Source organism: Stomoxys calcitrans, chromosome 1, assembly GCF_963082655.1.
Source record: "Stomoxys calcitrans chromosome 1, idStoCalc2.1, whole genome shotgun sequence".
Lineage (NCBI taxonomy): Eukaryota > Metazoa > Arthropoda > Insecta > Diptera > Muscidae > Stomoxys > Stomoxys calcitrans.
Window position 1 is genome coordinate 216,995,889 of NC_081552.1, and position 23,652 is coordinate 217,019,540.

A 23,652-nucleotide genomic window follows, 5' to 3' on the forward strand; every position below is an offset into this window, starting at 1 on the left:
TGTGCAAAATTTCAGCCAAATCGGATGAAAATTGTGGCTTCCAGTTGCTCAATAAGTCAAAACGGGATATCGGTTAATATGGGAGCTATATCAGGTTCTTGACAGATTTAGATGGTACCTGACACAGTTGTTGGAAGTCATAAAAAACACTACATGCAAATTTCGGTGGTACCTGCACAGTTGATGGTTGTCATAACAGAACACTACGTCCAAATTTCAGCCAAATTGTCAAGCCAAGAAGTCAAGTCGGGAGATCGTTTTACGTATGAGCTATATCCGAATCTGAACCGATATGGCCCGCTTGCAATCCCCAATGACCTACATCAATATTACGTATCTGTGGAAATTTTTAAGCGGCTAGCTTTACGCTATCGTTATTTCGACCGACGAACGGACGGACGGACGGACATGGCTAGATGGACTTAGGATATCGAGACAATCAAGTATATATATACTATATGGGATCAATACATTGATGTGTTACAAACGAAATGACTAGATTAGTATACCCCATCCAATGGTAGTGGGTATCAAAATTGGGTCTGGTAGCAAGGGGACGCCTTGCTACCAGACCCTTTCCCAAAAGCAGAATCCAAAAATAAAATAGGACCGATGGGGATAATATGGGACTTAAATGAAAGGTATTCGAGAATAAAGTACGAATTTGATATTAAAAATTTTTTACAAGTATGTAGGGGGCCGCACCGACCCGAAAAGCCCACTCAAGAGCATTTTGGACGATCTTGACAATATGGAATTCGATAACCCCTCCCCAATTGGGAATATTTGTCAATCATGGCTATATGGGGCACAAGCAAGGGTTATGGTATTTGAGAGTAGATAAACAAATTGTTCTGGGGAGATACATATGGTACTAAGAAACAAGTAAAAGCGTGCTAAGTTCTGCCGGGCCGAATCTTGGAAACCAACCACCATGGATTCTGATAATATTTATACAAAATAAATCTATTAGAAGGGCATTATTTTATTCCAAACTTCTGTCATATCATCAAATATAAAATCTTCCAGGAACCAAATAAGAATAATCCGGTGACCGGTTTATATGGGAGCTATATTAGGTAATAAAATGATTTGGAGCGTATTTGGCACAGTTTTTGGAAGTCTTAACAGAACACCACATGCAAAATTTCAGCTAAATCGGACAAAAATTGCGGCTTGTAAGGGCTCAAAAAGTCAAATCAGGATTTCGGTTTAAATGGGAGCTATATCAGGTTATAGACCGATTTCGACCGTACTTGACACAGATGTTGGAAGTCATAACAAAACACTACATGTCCCATTTCAGCTAAATCGGAAAAAAATTGGGCTTGTAAGAGCTCAATAAGTTAAATCGGGAGATTGGTTTATATGGGAGCTATATCAGGTTATAGACTTATTTACACCGTATTTGATAAAGTTGTTGGAAGTCGTAACAGAACACCGCATGCCAAATTTCAGCCAAATCGGACAAAAATTGTGGCTTGTAAGGGTTCAAGAATTCAAATCGGGAGATCGGTTTATATGGGAGCTGTATCTGTTTATAGACTGATTTGGACCGTACTTGACACAGTTGTTGAAAGTCATTACTGAACACTATACGCAAATTTTGTCCGATTCATATAAAGCGATCATCCGATTTGACTTCTTGAGCCCCTGGAAACCTCAATTTTCATCAAATTTGACTGAAATTTTGTACATGGTGTTTTATTATGACCTACAACAACTGTGCCAAGTACAGTCCAAACGGTCTATAACCTGATACAGCTTCCATATAAACCGATCTCTCGATGTGACTTCCTGAAATCCTCAATTTTTGTCGGATATGGCTGAAATTTTGTACATGCTGTTTTGTTATCACTTCCAACAATTGTTACGGTACGGTTTAAATCGGTCTATAACCTGATGTAGCTCCCATATAAACCGTCTCCTGATTTAATTTTTTGAGCCCTTACATGGCGCGATTTTGTATCCAATTTTGCTGAAATTTTGCATATGATGTTCTTTATGATTCTCAACAATTCGGTCTATAACCAGATATAGCTCCCATATTTTAGCAGAATCTATGGTGGTGGGTTCCCAAGATTCGGCCCGGCCGAACTTAGCACGCCTTTACTTGTTAGAGTGTCCCATTGCCCCGTTTGGTATACGTACATCCCCGTTTAAGGCATAATTCGTATTCTACTCTCAAATACCTTTCGTATGAGTTGCATATTGCCCCGTTCGGTGAAAATGCCATTTAGAACATAATTTTGGGGTGGGGCGACCCACTTAGGAAAAGCCACCAAATTTTATATATGTTTCGTATTCTACTCTTACGTACTCTTCGTTTGAGTCCCATATTATACTCTCTAGTACCTTTCGTTTGAATACCATACTGTCCCGAACGGTCTTCATGTCCGTTTGGAGCCGATATTTGGGGTGGGGCGGCCACCCTGGGACTTGACACCAAACTATGTGTAAGTGTCGTATTCTGCTTCCAATTACCTTTCATTTGATACCCATATTGCCCAATTGGTAAACATATAATTTCTAGGCGGTTTTTGGGGTGGGACGGATCTGCCGATACTTGATGTAACACATAATTTGGCATAAATTGATGCACCCACATTCGAGATCTGGCGTTTTTGAAAATGAGGGTGTGGGAGTTATGTCAGTTTGTCTTACCAATTCATGCCGCATTTGGCTTCAATGTCGACAGTTATAACAAAACCCATCACGCTACAAATCGATCAAATCTGACAATCATTGTGAATTCTAAGTACTCTATAAGACATTCTGGAGATCGATTTAAATGAAAGTTATACTTTGTTATAAAACATTTAGTCAACTATCTCCCAAATTGATTCCTCATTTGATACAATTCCTTTGCAATTCACAAATAATAACTTGATATATTCCTCCTTCCTTTGTGGTCAGTTTTAAAATTGTTCTCGTCAAACAACATGCTCCATTGAATTTCTTAACATGTCTCTTTTGTGTCTTTTCTTTGCAGGTTATCATTGGAAAATATAATTGATGCCGATATTGCTGCAGCTGTTCCTTTAATTAGCATGGGTGCACTTTTGGGTCGCATCACACCCATCCAATTATTATTCATGGCTTTATTCGAAATTGCATTGTTCGCTGTTAACGAATATGTTGCGTTGGATATCTTAAGCGTAAGTATAACCCCATTGTATTAATTTTCTTATGCAAATACCAAACACACACACACGTAAAAGCCGGAAAGGAAGGATATTCCGTTGTGAGAAGGATTGTCATAATAATAGCACTGCATGTGCACCCAAATGTATGGGCCCCAATTCTAGGCTATTTTGCATACTGATGGGCAAATGGTAGCTCATTGTTTTCAATTGTATCACATTTTGTTTATAAAGTAGCCGACATAATGTACATATAGTTTGACATATCCGCCTATAGTCCTCAAACACATGGGCACATAAAAATATATATATATGGGAGCTATATCCAAATCTGAACCGATTTCTATGAAAATCACCAGTAATATTAAGAGTCGTAAGAAAATCCTTTCCGCCGATTTTAATGAAATTCGCCAGTAATATTTAAAGTCATAAGAAAATCCTTCCTACCGAATTTCAAGAGAATCGATCAACAAATGACCATTTTATTGCTGTATTACTAGAAATTGGACTAATATATATATGGGAGCTATATCCAAATCTGAACCGATTTCTATACAATATATCAGAAAAATTTAAAGCGGTGGTTATTATCTCTTATTGCTGGCGACATTTGCTAGTTGAGATGCCATGCATGGTCTTGCAAAAAGTATTCCCCAAAGAGGTGTCGCACTGCGGCACAACGTTCGGACTCGTCTATAAAAGAAAGTCCCTTTTCATTAAGTTCAAACTTAAATCGGAAAGCACTCATTGGTGTGTGAGAAGTGTGCGCCTTCTCGGTGCCTGGGCAAATTTTTACTTTACTCCCAAATACCTTTTTTTGAGTCGTGTATTACCGTATTGGTAAATATTTTCGGTTTAGGGGATTTTCGGCGGTGGGGTGGCCACCTAGACACTTGGCCATTAAAGTAAATATATGCCTCGTGCTCTACTTTAAAATGTATTTTATATGAGTCCCATGATGGCATGATCGGTAAATAAGTTACGTTTGAGGGTGGGGTGGACCCCAGGCTCATTGTCCCGAATATGAATATCAATTTCCTACTCTACTCCAAGGAGTGGAGTGTGGCGGCTCCCCAAACACATGGCTCTTCAATTGGATATCCATGGTGATGGTTTTCCTAGATTCGTACAAAGTCATCATTAGGTTAGGTTTAAGTGGCAATATGCCATCAGACTCACTTAGGCGTTTCCGTCCATTGTGATACCACAGGAACAGAAGAAGGAAAATACCTTCTAGTTCCTACCGTTGGACCACCCAAATCGCTTTAAAAGGCCAACAAATTGCGAATTTTCACATCCGCTATATCAGACAGGTTCTCAAAGAAATGAGAACCTAAAGTGGAATTCCTTCTGACTGCCAGTGCGGGACACAGACACAGAAGGTGTTCTATAGTCTCTTCTTCCTCGATGTCCCTACAGCTTCAGCAAAAGTCGTTTTCCGATTAGACAGCGACCTCGAGTGACGGACACAATGACTGAGACGTCTGTTCTAGCCAATGACAGCAAAGCAGTAAACCTCTTCAAGTCTAGATTAGGCCATATAGTTTTGGAATACACACAGCCCCCTCTTTGGGACCTCTATCATTCGTTGTTCTTCGGGCCTGGTCCTGAAAAATAAGCTTACATGTCGCTAGAGGCATACCCACTGATTCCAGTATCCATGGAATGTGTAGGGTAGTTCCTAGTCTCGCAAACTCGTCCGATTTACAATTCCCTGGGATATCTCTGTGGCCCGGCACCCAGAACAGGTAAAGTTTGAACTGTTCAGCCATTTAGTTGAAAGATGTGCGACAGTCGAGGGCGGTTTTCGTGTTCAGAAATGCATTCTTCAGGAATTTCATGGCTGTCTGGCTGTCTGTGGGTCAACGTTATGACATTATATCTTAGTCATTCTACCACTCCCTTAACTGCAAGGATCTCCGCTTGATACACACTGCAATGGTTGGGTAACCTATTAGATATGACAAGTTCTAGATCTTTAGAGTACACCCCAAAGCCCACCTGGTCGTTTAGTTGGGAATCATCCGCATAGAAGTCGCCACATGACCAATGAGAAAGCTGCCCTAACCTCACGGCAGTGACCGCTGCAATTTGGGTAGCCGCAATGTCCAGAGGCATAAGATGTAGCATTAAAATCAGTGCATCAGAAGGTGTACTTTTGAAGCACCGTCCACTGCTTGATATGCGGTCTAAACCCCCAACTTTTGCCAATGGCTCTATTACAGGAGTATAGGGCATGAGTTGCCTTTCTTGCCCTTTCCAAAATGTTAGATTTGAAGTTCAATTTCCTGTCCAGCACAACTCCCAAGTATTTTGCGTTTTCTCTAAATGGAACATTCTCGCCACCCAAAGAGACAGGTTCCACTGTAGGCCACTTGTATCTCCTGCTGAAAAGAACGACTTCTGCCTTGCACGGATTTATACCTAGACCACTTCGGTAACCCACTTTGCTGTTGCACGTAGAGTCGTCTTTAAATCTTTAGACTTTTCAACATTGCCAGTGCCTGTATTGTCTTCCAATCGTAGTATCCATAGTTCTAATACGATTATTCGAAAAGTTGTGTCTAATTTCTAATTTCAAATGTATGTCCGTCTGCAAAAAACTTAATACATTTCGATGTTGCTATTAATTTAAATCTGTTTGACGCCCTTTGAAATGCAATCGCCTACGATTTTGTACCCTGTCAAATGCTTACCATTTCCAAAAAGTTGTGCCGTTCTACTCCACTCTACCTACCGATTTCATATGCACTAATTAGTGATTAGTACCATTAGGAGGGGATAAACACCGCTGAAAATCTTTATGATGTTCTCGCGAAGATTTAAACTCCGGCGTTCAGCGTCATATGCGGACATGCTAACCTTTGCGCTACGGTGGCCATATAAGAAATGGGCTTCCTTTAATCTCTTATGGGCGTCCACAATAGTCGATTGTTTAGATTGCACAACTGGCAGGCAGAAAGTGTGAACACAATATTCCTAGGAATGACAATGATGACTGCTCACTAATGCAGTCCACACAATAAGCCATTCGATCTAAGCCATTTCAAAGAATAATTCCAATTGGAATTTGCATTTAAAGACGACTTTAGTTTGTCACCCGAGATAATGCTGATGTCGGTAATGATAATACTAATAAATGATAATACTAATGACGGATAGTTTACAAATGTGTCCTGGTATTCGCCGGGTTACTTTTACGTCATATGCGACGTTTCTTTTATAAATAGTTGGAACCCAAGAGTCCCTTTGAATTTTTTTACCTACTCATATGTGACTGCTCATTATCAATGGTATATGTATTAATTAGATAATGCCACTTATTAAACAAGTAAAAAGGCGTTAAGTTCGGCCGGGCCGAACTTTGGATACCCACCACCTCGGGTATATATGAAAACCGCCTTTCATCAAAATTCGGTGAAAAATTCATAACTTATGTCCCATATTAGTTATATCAAAATATGTTCCGATTTGTACCAAATACTAATAAGTACAGTAGATATATCTAAAAATAATCCGATCTGAACCATATACGACACGGATGTCGAAAAGCCTAACATAAGACTTTGTCAAATTTCAGTAATATCAGATTATAAATGCGAATTTTATGGGGCCAAGACTTTGAATCAAGATAACGGTCTACATGGCAGCTATATCCAAATCTGGACCGATTTGGGCCAAGTTGCATAAAAATGTCGAAGAGCCAAACTTAAAGCACTGTCCCAAATTTCGGCGAAATCGAACAATAAATGCCTCTTTTATGGGCCCAAAACCTTAAATCGAGAGATCGGTCTATATGGCAGCTATATTCAAATCTAGACCGATCTGGGCAAAATTGAAGAAGGACGTCGAAGAGCCTAACTAAACTCACTGTCTCAAATTTCAGCGACATCAGACAATACACGCGTCTTTTATGGCCCCAAAACCTAAAACCTAGATATCGGTCTATATGGCAGCTATATCCAAAATCTGGACCGATTTGGGCCAAGTTGCAAAAGTATGTCTAGGGGCTTAATTTAACTCACTGTCCCGAATTTCGGCGACATCGGACAAAAAATTAGCATTTTATGGGCCCAAAACCTTAAATCAGGAAATCGGTCTATATGGCAGCTATATATAAATCTGAACCGATCTGGGCCAAATTGAAGACAGATATCGAAGGGCCTAAGACAACTCACTGTCCCAAACTTCAGCGAAATCGGATAATAAATGTGGCTTTTATGGGCTTAAGACCCTAAATCGGAGGATCGGTCTATATGGCAGCTATATCCAAATCTGGACCGATCTGGGCCAAATTGACGAAGGATGCCGATGGGCCTAACACAATTCACTGTCTCGAATTTCTTCAAAATCAGATAATAAATATGGCTTTTGTGGGCCTAAGACCCGAAATCGGAGGATCGGTCTATATGGCAGCTATATCCAAATCTGAACCGATCTGGTCCAAATTAACGAAGGAAGTCGAATGGCGTAACACAAATCCCTGTCCCAAATTTCAGCGAAATCGGATTATAAATGTGGCTTTTATGGGCCTAAGACCCTAAATCGTAGGATCGGTCTATATGGCAGCTATATCCAAATCTGGACCGATCTGATCCAAATTGACGAAGGATGTCGAAGGGCCTAACACAACTCACTGTCCCAAATTTCAGCAAAATCGGATAATAAATGTGGTTTTTATGGACCTAAGACCCTAAATCGGCGGATCGGTCTATATGGGGGCTATATCAAGATATAGTCCGATATAGCCCATCTTCGAACTTAACCTGCTTATGGACAAAGAAAGAATCTGTGCAAAATTTCAGCTCAATATCTCTATTTTTAAAGACTGTAGCGTGATTTCAACAGACAGACGGACGGACATGTCTACATCGTCTAAGATTTTTACGCTGATCAAGAATATATATACTTTATAGGGTCGGAAATGGATATTTCGATGTGTTGCAAACGGAATGACAAAATGAATATACCCCCATCCTTCGGTGGTGGGTATAATAATAATTTGTTCAATTAATAAAATTACACTTATTTAACACCCAATACTCCCACCTCAACTCATTCTCCTTAATAATGTGCATTCAAATATCTTTCCTACATATGGTGTATAGTAGGTTATCCCATGCTGCATATGCTTAACAATGTCTAATTATTAGAAAAGCACCTGTTTTCGTGTTTTATGGTGTCATAGCTGTTCACTCCACTATCGTCACTAATCCATTGCCAAACAGGAGACAATTATGTATTTTAGTCCTTGTTATAGGCCTCATGCCATTGGAGTTGAACTGACATGAAACATGTTATCGAAAATAGTTAATGATAAATGCATGTTTAAATGAACAATCAGACGGATAGACAGACATAATTACACACGCATGATTTGAGCATTAAAGGTGAAGACAGCGACAACACCTGCTGATATTCACATGAGAAACCCGGTAGACAAGTCGCATTTAATGGACTCACCAGAAGTGACTGGAAGCGAGGCACGAAACACACAAAAACAACTGTTTGTGCCCCAAAGCCAACATGTATAGTACATGAGTACAGGAAACGGAAACAAGGAACATAGTTGCACTTTATTGAATACACCGAACGAAATGTTTTTGGTAGCAAATCAAATTCTTCCATGTCATATTCAAAGAAATAGCATATTTTAAAGACATTTCGATAAACATTTATAAAAACCGAACTTAAATTAAATGGGGAAAAAGTGCTGTTTATGCCCTACGGTGGTTCCAGGAACATGAACAGCAGTGGAACCCAAAAACCCCTTTGGCGGACCCTTCCCCTTATCATAATATAAAGAAATGCCAGATCTCCGAAATGGGTGGTGCGGTTTAAGCGAAGTTTTGTGGTCTTTATTAAGGTAATCGGAAAACAAAAATTTGATATCTAAATTTCGGATGGCGTACCTAGGGAGCCGTCCCACCCTCAAATCCTACCAAATAGATATATTAACCAATTGCGACAACATAGGACTCAAATGAAAGGTATTTAAGATTAGAAAATTAATATGTATAAACTATTGTCGGACTTAGTGTTTGGGAGACCACCTCAACCCCCACAATACCCCTAAATCGAGCATATTTAACGACCTTGGCAATATTGGGCTGTAATAAAAGGCATTTGAGTATAGAATACGAATCTGATATCCAAATGTGGAACAAAGTGTTTAGTGGGCCGCCCTTCTCCCAAAGTACCCCCCAAAGATAACAAATTTACACCCATAGCAATATGGGTCTCAAATGAAAGGTCTTTGGGAGTGAAGCACGAAACTGATATCAATATTCGGGAAAAAGTGCCTCTGGGGCCACCCCACCCCCATAACACAACCCAAATAGGACGAATTTGCTGACCGGCACTTACACAAATGCTAATTGCCTATGATTTTCTATTGACAAGGCGAGTTGTTGGCGCCTTTATATAAATAATAAAATAATGGCCAACCTGTTCAGGAGCTTGACGAGGATCGCCACCTCCATATGAAAATATGGTTAAAACAACAACCAACTGTCTAGAGGACGTCCCACCACCATAACAACCCCCAAATAGACAATGTTGGTCCTCAAAACAGTGGAGCTAAATATTGATAGTTTTTAGGTCTCAAACCGGATATATTTGCTGACTTTTGCAATAAGGAGTTAAAATGATAGGTATTTGAGATAAAAAAACGAATTCTATATCTAATTTCGAGGCCAATGGCGATATGGGCTTCAAATAAATGATATATAGAAATATGAGAATTGAGCGCGATGCTTACATATTTTCAGGGCTAAGTGTTTGGGGGACCACCCCACAAACAGGAATTATTTACTGACCATCGCAATATGAAGGTCAAATGAAGGTATTTGGGAGTAGAATACGAATCCCATATCCAACAGTGTGACCATGTATTTGGGGGACCGCCCCTTCCTCAAAGCACCCCCCAAAGGTTACAAATTTACCAACCATACCAATATGTGGCTCAAATGAAAAGTATTTGAGATTAGAAAACGAAATTGATAATCAATTTTGGGGGCCATCTGTTTGGGGACGCCTCATTCTAAAAACTCCCCTTAAACCAATGGCAATATGGGGTTTCAATAAATTTGAGAGAAAAGCCCGATGTTGTGTTTGGGGGACCACCGAACCCCCTAATACACCCCTCTAATATATATATATATATATATATATATATATATATATATATATATATATATATATATATATATATATATATATATATATTAGGGGTGTATTAGGGGGTTCGGTGGTCCCCCAAACACAACATCGGGCTTTTCTCGTCCCCTAACACATGGCCCCCAAAATTGATTATCAATTTCGTTTTCTAATCCCAAATACTTTTTACCTCGGACCCTCCCACTGGTCATTTCGATATATATATATATATATATATATATATATATATATATCTAAATCTGATCCGATTTATTATTTATTCCAAAATCAATAGCGTTTGTCCTTGGGCCAAAAAAGTGATTTGTGCAAAATTTCGTGATGATTGGACAACAATTACGACCTGCACTTTCATTACAAGAATACATGGAATCACAGACGGACATGGCTAAATCGAATCAGAAAGTGATTCTGAGTCGATCAGTATACTTATCAATGGGTTTAGCTCTTCTCCTTCTTAGCGTTGCAAACAAATACACAGACTTCAAATAACTTGTAAAATAACTTGTGGTGTAGGTTATAAATAGGTTAGGTTACAGTGGCAGTCTATTTTCTCAACAGACTCACTTAGACAATTTTAGTCCATTGTGATACCACAGTAGAGACAGACCAGGCCTTATGTGGGAATCGCACCCTCCCGCTGGTAATTTGAACACGCTACCAACTCGGCTACTGGGGCGACCTATTAACAAATAAAATTATCCTTTTTTAAATATTTTAATTCTGAGAAATGTGGTATGCAAAACGAAAATCTTTTCTCAGTGTATCATTACTCATATGAGTAATATTGCCTTGAGGAAATTGAAACGTTTTTGTGTGTTGCAGTATTCTTATTTTCGGCTTTGTGTTCTTTTTTTCTCTCAATGTGTTTGTTAACAACTCTATGCCATATATATTTGTGTTGATCATTAAAATCCATTTTGTCTTTTATGTAGATTTGTGATGTCGGTGGTTCGATAACCGTTCATGCCTTTGGTGCTTATTTCGGTTTGGCTGTGGCCCTAATGTTGCGTCCCACCAAGGATCAAAACGATGCTGGCAAATATGAGGGAGCCAATTATATATCGGACATATTTGCCATGGTTGGCACTTTATTCCTTTGGATCTATTGGCCCAGCTTTAATTCGGTGTTAGCCGATGGCACTGGCCAAGAGCGGGCTATTGTGAACACGTATTTATCATTAGCAGCTGCAACAGGTGAGCACGTATCTGCCATTTAAGTATTTCAAAATGTGAATATCTGATATGGACACATGTACACAATATATGTACAATATCTAGTCACGGCAAGCATTGAGTACGTGTGTGTGTGTGCGTGTGTGTGCGTCTGACAATATTCTACAGTTTCACAGAAACTGCGTTAAATCCTGGTGTCTTTACCCTTGAATACAGAGATACGATACAAAGTCTCACGCGTATACCTATGCAGACATTTAAGCTGCAACAATGTGTGAAAGTACGAACGTGAGTGCAATACTTGTGCAATACAAACTGACAAGCTGACAATTTGCTTGCTGAAATGCAAAGAAACTTATCACATATTGAGCATGATATAAAATAAAAATATTTTAAAACAAGTAAGAGCGTGCTAAGTTCGGCCGAGCCAAATCTTATATACCCTTTACAATTGATCGAATTTGTAGAGTTCTATGCGCGGTATCTCTTTTTAGACAAACATAGAATATTGAATAAGAACTGCTATGGTATTGGAGCTATATCAAGTTATAGTCCGATTTGGACCATAAATGAAAGCTGAACATTGTAGAAGTCATTGTGTAATATTTCAGTTCATTCGGATAAGAATTGCGCCTTGTAGGGGCTTAAGAAGCAAAAAACGGGAGATAGGTTTATTTGGGAGCTGTATCAAGCTATTGATCGATTCAGACCATACAAGACACGCATGTTGAAGGTCATGAGAGAAGCCGTTGTACAAAATTTCAGCCAAATCGGATGAGAATTGCGCCTTCTAGAGGCTCAAGAAGTCAAGATCCCAGATCGGTTTATATGGCAGCTATATCAGGTTCTATATCGATTTACGCCATACTTGGCACAGTTATTGGAAGTTGTAACAAAACATCTCATGCAAAATTTCAGCCAAATCAGATGAGAATTGCGCGCTTAATTGGCTCAAGAAGTCAAGATCCAAGATCGGCTTATATAACAGCTATACCAGATTATGAACCGATTGGAATCATACTTGGCACAGTTGTTGAAAGTAATACCAAAACAATACGTGCAAAATTTCAGTTAAATCAGACGAGAATTGCGCCCTCTAGAGACTCAAGAAGTCAAGACCCCAGATCGGTTATATAGCAGTTATATCAAAATATGGACCGATTTAAACCATACTTAGCGTAGTTGTTGGAAGTGATACCGAAACACTACGCCCAAAATTTCAATAAAAACCGATAAGAATTGCGCCCTCTAGAGGCTCAAAAAGTCAAGATCCAAGATCGGTTTATTTGACAGCTATACCAGATTTTAAACTGATTTAAACCATACTTGGCACAGTTGTTGGATATCATAACAAAACACGTTGTGCAAAATTTCATTCCAATCGGATGAGAATTGCGCCTTCTAGAGGCTTAAGATGTCAAGACCCAAGATCGGTTTATATGGCAGCTATATCAAAACATGGACCGATATGGCCCATTTACAATCCCAACCGACCTTCACTAAGAAGTATTTGTGCAAAATTTCAAGCGGCTAGCTTTACTCCTTCGGAAGTTAGCGTGCTTTCGACAGACAGACGGACGGACAGACAGACGGACGGAAGGATAGACGGACGGACATGGCTAGATCGACATAAAATGTCGCGACGATCAAGAATATATATACTTTGTGGGGTCTCAGACGAATATTTCGAGTAGTTACAAACAGAATGACGAAATTAGTATACCCCCATCCTATGGTGGAGGGTATAACAAATTAAAAGGCATTTGGATACCCAACACCTCAGGTAAAAATGTTAACCACCTTTCGACATAATTCAGTGAAAAGTCCATAATTTGTGAACCCATATCAGCTATTTCGAAATATGGTCCGATTTGGACCTAATTCGGCGCGCACATCCAACCATATGTGGCACAGTTGTGGAAATGCCTAACATAGGTCCCAATGCCAAATTTCAGCGAAATCGAATAATGAATGCGCCTTTTATGGGCTTAAAACCTTAAATCAGCAGATAAGCCTCTATGGCAGCTATATCCAAATATAGACCAAATGGGGGCCATATTGAACACGGATGTCGGAGGGCCTTACACAGCTCACTGTGCCACATTGCCGATTTCGCTGCAATTAATACACATTTTATGGGTCCAAGACCTTAAAGCAGGAAATCGGTCTATATGACAGCTATATCCAAATATGAACCGATCTGAGCCATATTAAAAACGGGTGATGAAGAACCGAAAACAGCTCACTCTGCCAAATAAAGCAAAGCCGGATTATAAACGCACCTTTTATGGGCCCAAGACATTAAATCGGGAGATCGGTCTATATGGCAGCTACATCAAAATTTAGCCCGATTTTGTACGAATTTCTAGGGACCTAACACAACCACGGATCGCATTTGAGACGTTCTATGAATAACTTTTCAATATATTTAGAAAGATAAATCTACAGATAAAAATGGACCGCACCTATTGTAGTTTTTGTTGCAGCAGTGTGTTTTACACCAGCGATGACCAAAATGAAAATGTCACTGTATGTGTGAAATACTCTCTTAAAGTACATTTTTATACCCACCACCGAAGGATGGTGGGTATATTCGTATTGTCATTCTGTTTGCAACACATCAAAGTGTCCATTTCTGTCCCTATGAAGTATATATATTCTTTTAAAATAGAGGTATTGAGCTGATACTTTGCACAGATTCTTTTTTGGCCATAAGCAAAATAAATTCGCAGATGGGCTATATTGGACTATATCTTGGATATAGCCCCCATATAGACCGATCCACCGATTTAAGGTCCCAAGCCCATAAAAGCTACATTTATTATCTGATTTTGCTGAAATTTGGAACAGTGAGTTGTGTTAGGCCCTTCGACCTTCCTCTTCAATATGCCATACATGGGCAAGGCCCTTCAAAATTTTTCGGCAATTTGCCCTGATCGGTCCAGATTTGGATACAGCTGCCATATAGATCGGTCTTTAGATTTAAAGTCTTGGCCTCTTAAAAGGCGCATTTATAATCCCATTTCGCTAAAATTTGACACAATACTTATGTTAGCCTTTTCGACATCCGTGTTGTATATGGTACAGATCGGTCTTTATTTTGATATAGCTACCAAAAAGACCAATATTTTGTTCTACCAATTGAACAATGACTTGTACTTATTAGACTTCTAAATGCCCATCTTTTGATATAGCTGCTATGGCCGCATAAATTATGAATTTTTCCCAGGATTATGACGAAAGGTGGTTAATATATATATGCCCGAGGTGGTGGGCATCCACCACCTTAAGACCTTAAGACCTATTTTTTCCTTCATATGTCCACTAAATCCATGAAAATAATTTTTGCACCTTTACTCTACTCCCGAATACCTTTCATCTGACTCCCATACTGTGCTGATCGCTCCACTTTCTATTTTGGTCGGTACTTTTGGGGAGCTTTTGGTTCGGGTTGGCCGCCTTGGTATTTGAGACCAATTTCTATACTCACCTCCATAGGATGGGGGTATACTAATTTAGTCATTCTGTTTGTAACACCTCGAAATATTCGTCCAAGACCCCATGAAGTATATATATTATCGATTCTCTCGATGATCTAGCCATGTCCGTTCGTCCTTTCTTTCAAAATCACGATAGCGGTCGAACGCATAAAGCTAGCTACTTGAAATTTTGCACAGATATTTGCTATTGATGTAGGGTATTTGAAATTGCAAATGGACCATATCGGTTCAGATTTAGATAAAGCTCCCGTATAAACCGATCTCCCGATTTGACTTTTTAAGCCACTGGAAGCCGTGATTTTTGTTCGATGTACGAGCTGAAATTTTACATGTAGCGATCTGTTAAAACTTCCAACAACTGTGCTAAGTACGGTCCGAATCGGTTTATAATCTGATATAGCACCCATATAAACCATCTCACGATTTGACTTCTAGAGCCCCTTGAAGCTGCAATTTTTGTCCGCTTTGGCTGAAATTTGGCATGTAGTGTTCTGTTAAAACCTCCAACAACTGTGCTAAGGACGGTCCGAATCGGTTTAAAACCTGATATAGCTCCCATATAAACCATCTCCCGATTTGACTTCTTGAGCCCCTGGAAGCCACAATTTTTGTCCGATTTGGATGAAATTTTGCATTTAGTGTTCTGTTCTGACTTCCAACAACTGTGCCAAGTACGGCTCAAATTGGTCTATAACCTGATATAGCTCCCATATAAAACGATCTGACGATTTGACTTGTTGAACCCTTACTCTTATCAGAGGTTAGCATAACCGCTTATGACTCTGAACGCCTGAGTTCAAATCCCGCCTTGAACATCAACAAAATTATCAGCGATGGTTATCTCTTTACTGATGCTGGCTGCATTCGCAAAACTTTTCCCCAAAGAGGTGTCGCTCTGCGCCACGCCGTTCGGACTCGGCTATAAAAAGGAGGCCTTCACTTACATTTCATTTAAAATACGGCTTTAGTTTATACTACCACGCATTCCACTCATCATATGACAGCTTTGTCCTTGTTTTCAGTTATTTTCTACGATTATTAAGTTGAAATTTTTGTAGTTCATATGTTTTCTGTTGAAAAAATAGTTCTACTTTTGTTAAATTACCATATACCTACCAGTATACGTTTATTTTATTCCAAATTCGAATAGTGCAAAATTCTTGGAAAAGCATTGGCAGTAATTTCCCGTACATAGTTCTATTTTTTTTGTAAAAATAAATATTTAACTACAACTGAGACCAAATAGTATTTGGGTTTTATCGTTAAAAGGTGTTGAAATCTGAAAAATACACAACTCTCTAAAATTCCGTAAAATTTATTTACGATGAGAGACATTGTAAATTTAAATTTTTGGTTTCAACAATGTGATCAAACTAAGAGGACTAATTGCAATACGAGTACTACTCTAATGGGATGTAGGAAACTTTCGAAAATGTGTAAGAAGAGCTTTGTAATCGTCATTCACTTGAAAATATCCGTAGTGGATTCATTTGCTGTGATTCCTAAGCTTCCGACTACTTTCGATCTACAATTAAATATCCTCAGTTAATGTTAAAAAATGCCCTTGTTAAAGCTACATTGAGAGCAAAATAGTGATATTATCCATATCACCACAAACAAGTAAAAGCGTGCTAAGTTCGACCGGGCCGAATCTTATATACCCTCCACCATGGATCGCATTTGTCGAGTTCTTTTCCCGGCATCTCTTCTTAGGCAAAAAAGGATATAAGAAAAGAGTTGCTCTGCTATTAAAACGATATCAAGATATGGTCCGGTTCGGACCACAATTAAATTATATGTTGGAGACATGTGTAAAATTTCAGCCAATTCGTATAAGAATTGCGTCCATTGGGGCTCACGAAGTAAAATAGAGAGAACGATTTATATGGGATCTGTATCGGGCTATAGAACGATTCAGACCATTATAAACACGTTTGTTTAAGGTCATGAGAGGATCCGTCGTACAAAATTTCAGGCATATCGGATAATAATTGCGACCTCTAGGGGTCAAGAAGTCAAGATCCCAGATCGGTTTATATGGCAGCTATATCGGGTTATGAACCGATTTGAACCTTATTTGACACAGTTGTTGAAAGTAAAAATAAAATACGTCATGCAAAATTTCAGCCTAATCGGATAGGAATTGCGCCCTCTAAAAGCTCAAGAAGTCAAATCCCCAGATCTGTTTATATGACAGCTATATCAGGTTATCGACCGATTTCAACCATACTTGGCACAGTTGTTGGATATCATAACGAAATACTTCGTGCAAAAATTCATTCAAATCGGATAAGAATTGTGCCCTCTAGAGGCTCAAGAAGTCAAGACCCAAGATCGGTTTATATGGCAGCTATATCAGGTTATGAACCGATTTAAACCATACTTGGCACAGTTGTAGGGTATCATAACAAAACACGTCGTGCGAAATTCCATTCCATTCGGATAAGAATTGCGCACGCTAGAGGCTCAAGAAGTCAAGACCCAAGATCGGTTTATATGACAGCTATATCAGGTTATAGACCGATTTGAACCATACTTGGCACAGTTGTTGGATATCATAACAAAACACGTCGTGCAAAAATTCATTCCAATCGGATAAGAATTGCGCACGCTAGAGGCTCAAGAAGTCAAGACCCAAGATCGGTTTATATGGCAGCTATATCAGGTTATAGGCCGATTTGAACCATACTTGGTACAGTTGTTGGATATCATAACAAAACACGTCGTGCAAAATTTCATTCCAATCGGATAAGAATTGCGCACTCTAGAGGCTCAAGAAGTCAAGACCCAAGATCGGTTTATATGGCAGCTATATCAAAACATGGACCGATATGGCCCATTTACAATACCAACCGACCTACACTAATAAGAAGTATTTGTGCAAAATTTCAAGCGGCTAGCTTTACCCCTTCGGAAGTTAGCGTGCTTTCGACAGACAGACGGACGGACGGACGGACGGACAGACGGACGGACATGGCTAGATCGACATAAAATTTCACGACGATCAAGAATATATATACTTTATGGGGTCTTAGACGAATATTTCGAGTAGTTACAAACAGAATGACGAAATTAGTATACCCCCCATCTTATGGTGGAGGGTATAAAAATATCGTTTGGTGTAATAAAATCATTACCGACTTTATCTAGATTTGGAAGACCAGGATAGGCAAAGATCCTAATATTGAAACATCAGGCAGTGTAGTGACAGGAAAGTCAATGCAACAGGAAGTGAACGATGAGGCCATCACCTACTCCCAAGAAGTCAGTTTACTCATGATTTGGAAGACTAGGATAGGCAAGGATCTCAATATTGAAACATCAGGCAATGCAGAGACGGGAAACTCAATACAGCCTAACGAACAGGGACCCAACGATGGAACCAGCACCGACTCTCTCCAGATTTGAAAGACTGGGATTGGTAAAGATCCTAATATTGAAACATCAGGCAGTGCCGTGACAGGAATCTCAACGCAGCCTAACGAACAGGGAGTCGACGATGAGACCATCATGCACTCCCAAGAAGCCCATTTGACGAAGGACCAATGATTGAGGTAAGCCTCCACCGACAGGAGACAGCTACACATGCTCTGATGGAGAAAATCAGCAAGGGCAAGATTCATATTTAGGAGCCATGGACGATGACCTGGAAAAAAGTTTCTAGACTGACCATTTCAACTACCAATTATTCTTTCTAACACTGGTCCCCAGAAATGTCAACGTCGGATGCAACAATGATGAGACAGGGAGAGGGTGGAGCATAACTGATATCACTTTATTTGCTATTCGACACCACGACACCGCCACCCACGTGAGAGGTGCAACGGCTGGTGAGGAAGCCGAAACTGACAGGAAATGAAATACTAATAGGGTGCGATTCGAACTCTCGCCAGATTTCGTGGGGTACCAACATTAACAAGCGGGGCCTAGCCCTCACAGAATTCTTAAATACTACCGACATAATACCAATTAATAGTGATAACACCGCTACCTTTGATAATAGGATTAGGGAGAAGGTTTTAGATGTGTCAACATGGGTCTCCATGGAGCACTCCTTTTCTGACCATTGCTATATTAGGTTTAGCATCGCACGGACAGCGCCGAATCTGATAAGCTTTCGGAATAAGTTGTCAACCAACTGGACAAAATTCGAAAGATTTCTCAGAAGAAGACTTGGGCAAGATAAATTATATTGTCTAAGCATAGAAGACGTTGATGACAATGTCAACAGGATTACGTCTGCACTGGGGGTCTTACGAAGATAGTTTGAAAGGAAACCAACCCAAGAAAAACCCTGGATGACCGGGGAAATACGCAATATTGGAAAAGAGGTCTGCAGACTTTTTAAGAGAGCACGTAGTAAAAAAGCGGAAGTATATTGGGATGTGTATTACACAGTGCTCAAGGAATACAAGAAATTTACCAGATTGGCAAAACGTGCCTCCTGGAAGCTTTTCTGCGAACAGTTCGAAAGCGTTAATGATGCCGCCAAGATTCTCTCAAAAACACATTCCAAATTGAAACGTTAGTAGCCACATGGGAGCAAGAGTAAAGACAACGGAGAACATGTTGAGACTTTTGGTGAAAGCCCATTTTCCACAGGATACGACGGGACTCACAGAGACACCGGAATCTTGGAATAATGATGTTGATCGAAGGCTTATCATTACAGAATTTGTGCTATAGGAATTCTTGAAGAGCTTGAAACCATTTCAGTCTACCCGATCTGATGGAATATTTCCGGAGTTTCTACAAAAGGAGGCCGACTATCTGATGCCTCATCTGACCAATATTTTCACAGCGTGCCTAGGACTTTAAAATCTGGCAGGAGTTAAAGGTGGTATTTATACCCAAGCCCGGCAAGGCAAGTTATGCGACACCAAAGGCCTATAAATCTTAAGTCCTTTCTACTCAAAACCATAGAACGTTTTGTGGATCAAATTCAAACAGCATGCCTATGTTAAGGGAAGATCGGTGGACCGACACGCAGATTAAGTCCTTAGACCAGTACCGATTGAACCGGGTTCTTAAAGACTGGATAAACCATATGCTAAAGAACAGTTTGATGAATTGCGGGTCCAATGTCATACATATAAGGGAGAAAGTGGCAGAAGGCACGACATAGGGGGGAATTTTATCACCACTCCAATGGGTGACCACCTATTACGTATGCTGACTGAGGAGGGATTTGACCAGTAAGATGATCACATCTTACTGATCAGGGAACTGGCTGGAACAGGCTCAAAGATGTTGGGCACTATGTAGACGGGCCGTAGGCTCGAAATGAGGCCTGAAGATAGTCCACTGGATCTACAGGAGCATGATTAGACCTGTGCTATCTTACGCCTAAGCAGTTTGGTGGACTGCAATGGCGAAAAGTGCAATGTTAGGGTAATACAACAGGTTCAGAAAACATGTAGTCTTGGCATAGGCGTAGCGATGAGGACCACGCCCACTGGGGCACTGGGGACAATTCTAGATATCCGACCCATAGGCATACAGATTAACGAGCTAGCCACAGCGGCTACAAGACTTAAGGCGATGGGAGAAGGGATCGCGGTATATCGAGGCAACGTTAGGAAACCTGGAAGAAATGGAAGAGGTTTCCGATCAGAAACCTGAGGCGACACTTGAGGTCGAGTGCGAGGCACTGCTGCCTGCGGCCGTGTATAGTCGAGGCGATGTTTGGAAACTTGGAAGGAATTGAAGAGGTTTCGAATCGGATAGCTGAGACAACAATTGAGGTCGAGTGCGAGGCACTTCTGCCAGCGGCGAAGTCTAGGTTTAACGGATCCCTAGTATTGTCATCTGGAATATCATGTTACACGGATGAATCAAAGCTAGAGGACCAAATGGGCTTGGGGGTCTACTTAGAGAACCCAGGGACTGAGATCTATTTTAGACCGCCTGACCACAATACGGTCCTGCAGGTGGAGATGCGGGTGAACACGGAATGCGTGAGTTGGTGTGGTGTTAACGCAAGGACGTCGAGTATGAACATCTTTACGGACAGTAAACAGGCCATAAGGGCAATAAAAACCAGGACGGTAAGAAAACGAACAGTCTTGGAATGTAAGAAAGGGATTAACGCCTTTTCTGAGGATGGCACGATCCGCATCGTTTGGATGCCGGACCATAGCGAAGTAATTGGAAATTAAAAAACAGACGATTTGGCGGTGAAGGCCAGAGAACTGCCGTCAATAAACTTGGTTAACCCGAAGCTTTTCGGGACGACGCAGTCCGATTTAAGGGAGTGGGCGACGAATGCGCATGTAACACTGTGGAACAGCGGAGGTCAGTAGGACGGCAAAAATCCAATGGGGAGATCCAGATCGTGACAGGGCGAGGCTATTACTGGAGGTCAGTAAAGCTTTCGGTATCATAACGGGACACATAGGACTAGGAGCTAACTTATGTGAAATCAATGCGGCAAGTTATAGCATGTGTAGGGCATTCGGGGAAGATGATGAGACATTGGAGCATTTCCTATGTCATTGCCTGTTATAGGGTTCGTTAGCACTTTTAAACTGCGTGGTCTTCACTAGGGCCTGCCTAACTGATCTGTCGGCGCTTAACAACGCCACTGGCACAAAAATATGGTTTCGGCTTTGCAGGCACAACTAGGTGCCTTTGCAAAAATAACAAGTAAGAGCGTGCTAAGTTCGGCCGTGCCGACTGTATAATACCCTACACCTACCCTACAAGTACAATGTCCAATTCTGAAACAATTTTGATGGACTTTGGCGAGCAAATATGTTCAAACTGTAATAACTACGGTGGACAAATGACAACATTATTGCAAATTACCCAAAATCGACGACTACCACGATAATGTGGTAGTCGTCGAGGAAAGCGTAGTGCAAAATTTTGGTAAGATTGGTCAAACAATGCGCTTGCAGTGGCTGTTGGGATGAAAATATGGCGATATACATACATGACAGCTATATATAAATCTGGTCCGATTTCTAGGAAATTCATCAGTAATATCCAAAGTCATAAGAGAATCCCTCCTGCAAAAGAGAATCGGTTAAAAAATGAGCACTTTCTTGAAATATTTCTCAAAATCGGACGAACATATATATGGGAAATATATCTAAATCTGAACCGATTTCGATCGAACTTCTCAGATACTGCGGCAGTCCTCGAAAAAAGCGTTTTGCAAAATTTTGGTAATATGGCAATATCGACTCAGAATCACTTTCTGATTCGATTTAGCTATGTCCGTCCGTCTGTCTGTCCATGTAAATATGTGTACAAATTACAGGTCGCAGTTTTCATCCGATCATCTTTAAATTTGTACAGGCATGTTTTTTCGGTCTAGAGACAAAGCCTATTGAAATTGGAAAAAATCGGTTCAGATTTGGAGATAGCTCCCATATAGCTCCCGACATTAAAGGTGAATTTCATGGAAATCAGTGCAATATATATATATATATATATATATATATATATATATATATATATATATATAGATATATATATATATATATATATATATATATATATATATGTGAGAGCTATATCTAAATCTGAACCGATTTCCATGAAATCCACCTTTAATGTCGAGAGTAAAGACGAAATTCTTCCCGCCAAATTTCGAGACAATCCCGCCAAATCCAAATGACCATTTTATTGCATTATTACTGAAAATCGGACGAACATACATAAGGGAGCTATATCCAAATCTGAACCGACATGGACAGACAGACGGACGGACGGACAGACAGACGGACATAGCTAAATCGAATCAGAAAGTGGTTCTGACCATTTTATTGCATTATTACTGAAAATCGGACGAACATACATATGGGAGCTATATCCAAATCTGAACCGACATGGACAGACAGACGGACGGACAGACAGACGGACATAGCCAAATCGAATCAGAAAGTGGTTCTGAGTCGATCGGTATACATATCAATGGGTCTATCTTTCTTCCTTTTGGGTGTTACAAACAAATTCACTAAGTTATAATACCCTGTATCACAGTAGTGTTGTAGGTTATAAAAACTGTTATGCTATTGGAGCTATATCAAGTTATATTCCGATTAGGACCATAAATGAGTTGAATGCTGAACATTGTAGAAGTCATTGTGCAATATTTTAGTCCATTCGGATGAGAATTGCTCCTTATGGGGGCTCAATAACCAAAATCGGGAGATCGGTTTATAAGGAAGCTGTATCAAGCTATATACGACGAATTAATATCTGCACCCTCTTATCAACCTAACCTAATAACATCTGAAAGTATAGACAATTAACCGTTTTTTGTTTTTAACCCCATATTATTCTCCCTATCCATTGACTCTACTTATGCCACTATCGAAGGAAGAGCTTTTGCCTGACTTAACTTTTAACTTATTTTTTGTTATTCTACCTACAACAAGTTTGAACACACCTCAAACAACTTTCATTTAATTTAGAAACCCCCATAAATTTCATAAAACTAACCACATAAAATTGCTTTCACAAAAATTTTGATTTCAATGGGAATCAACCAAAAATAAAATTAACTTTACAAATGCATAAAGCAATGATTTAAAACACCTCCGGTCTTTAACATTGCACTATGAATCTGTTAGTATCACTGCTTGCCAACCGGCAGTGGGCCACAGACAAACTTGCAACACAATGTTGTGAAGTTAACATAGAATCAG

At 39.9% G+C, this 23,652-nt stretch overlaps 1 protein-coding gene across 2 annotated transcripts in view; it reads left to right on the plus strand.

Moving 5' to 3' along the window:
- LOC106086181 (ammonium transporter Rh type A) overlaps positions 1-23,652 on the plus strand; it is a 127,628-nt gene that overhangs the window by 41,613 nt on the left and 62,363 nt on the right. For both annotated transcript variants that reach the window (XM_059370693.1, XM_059370689.1), the window contains exons 3-4: positions 2,993-3,158; positions 11,255-11,516. In XM_059370693.1, coding sequence (XP_059226676.1) covers positions 2,993-3,158; positions 11,255-11,516 — 428 coding nt within the window. The remainder of the gene's footprint in view (positions 1-2,992; positions 3,159-11,254; positions 11,517-23,652) is intronic.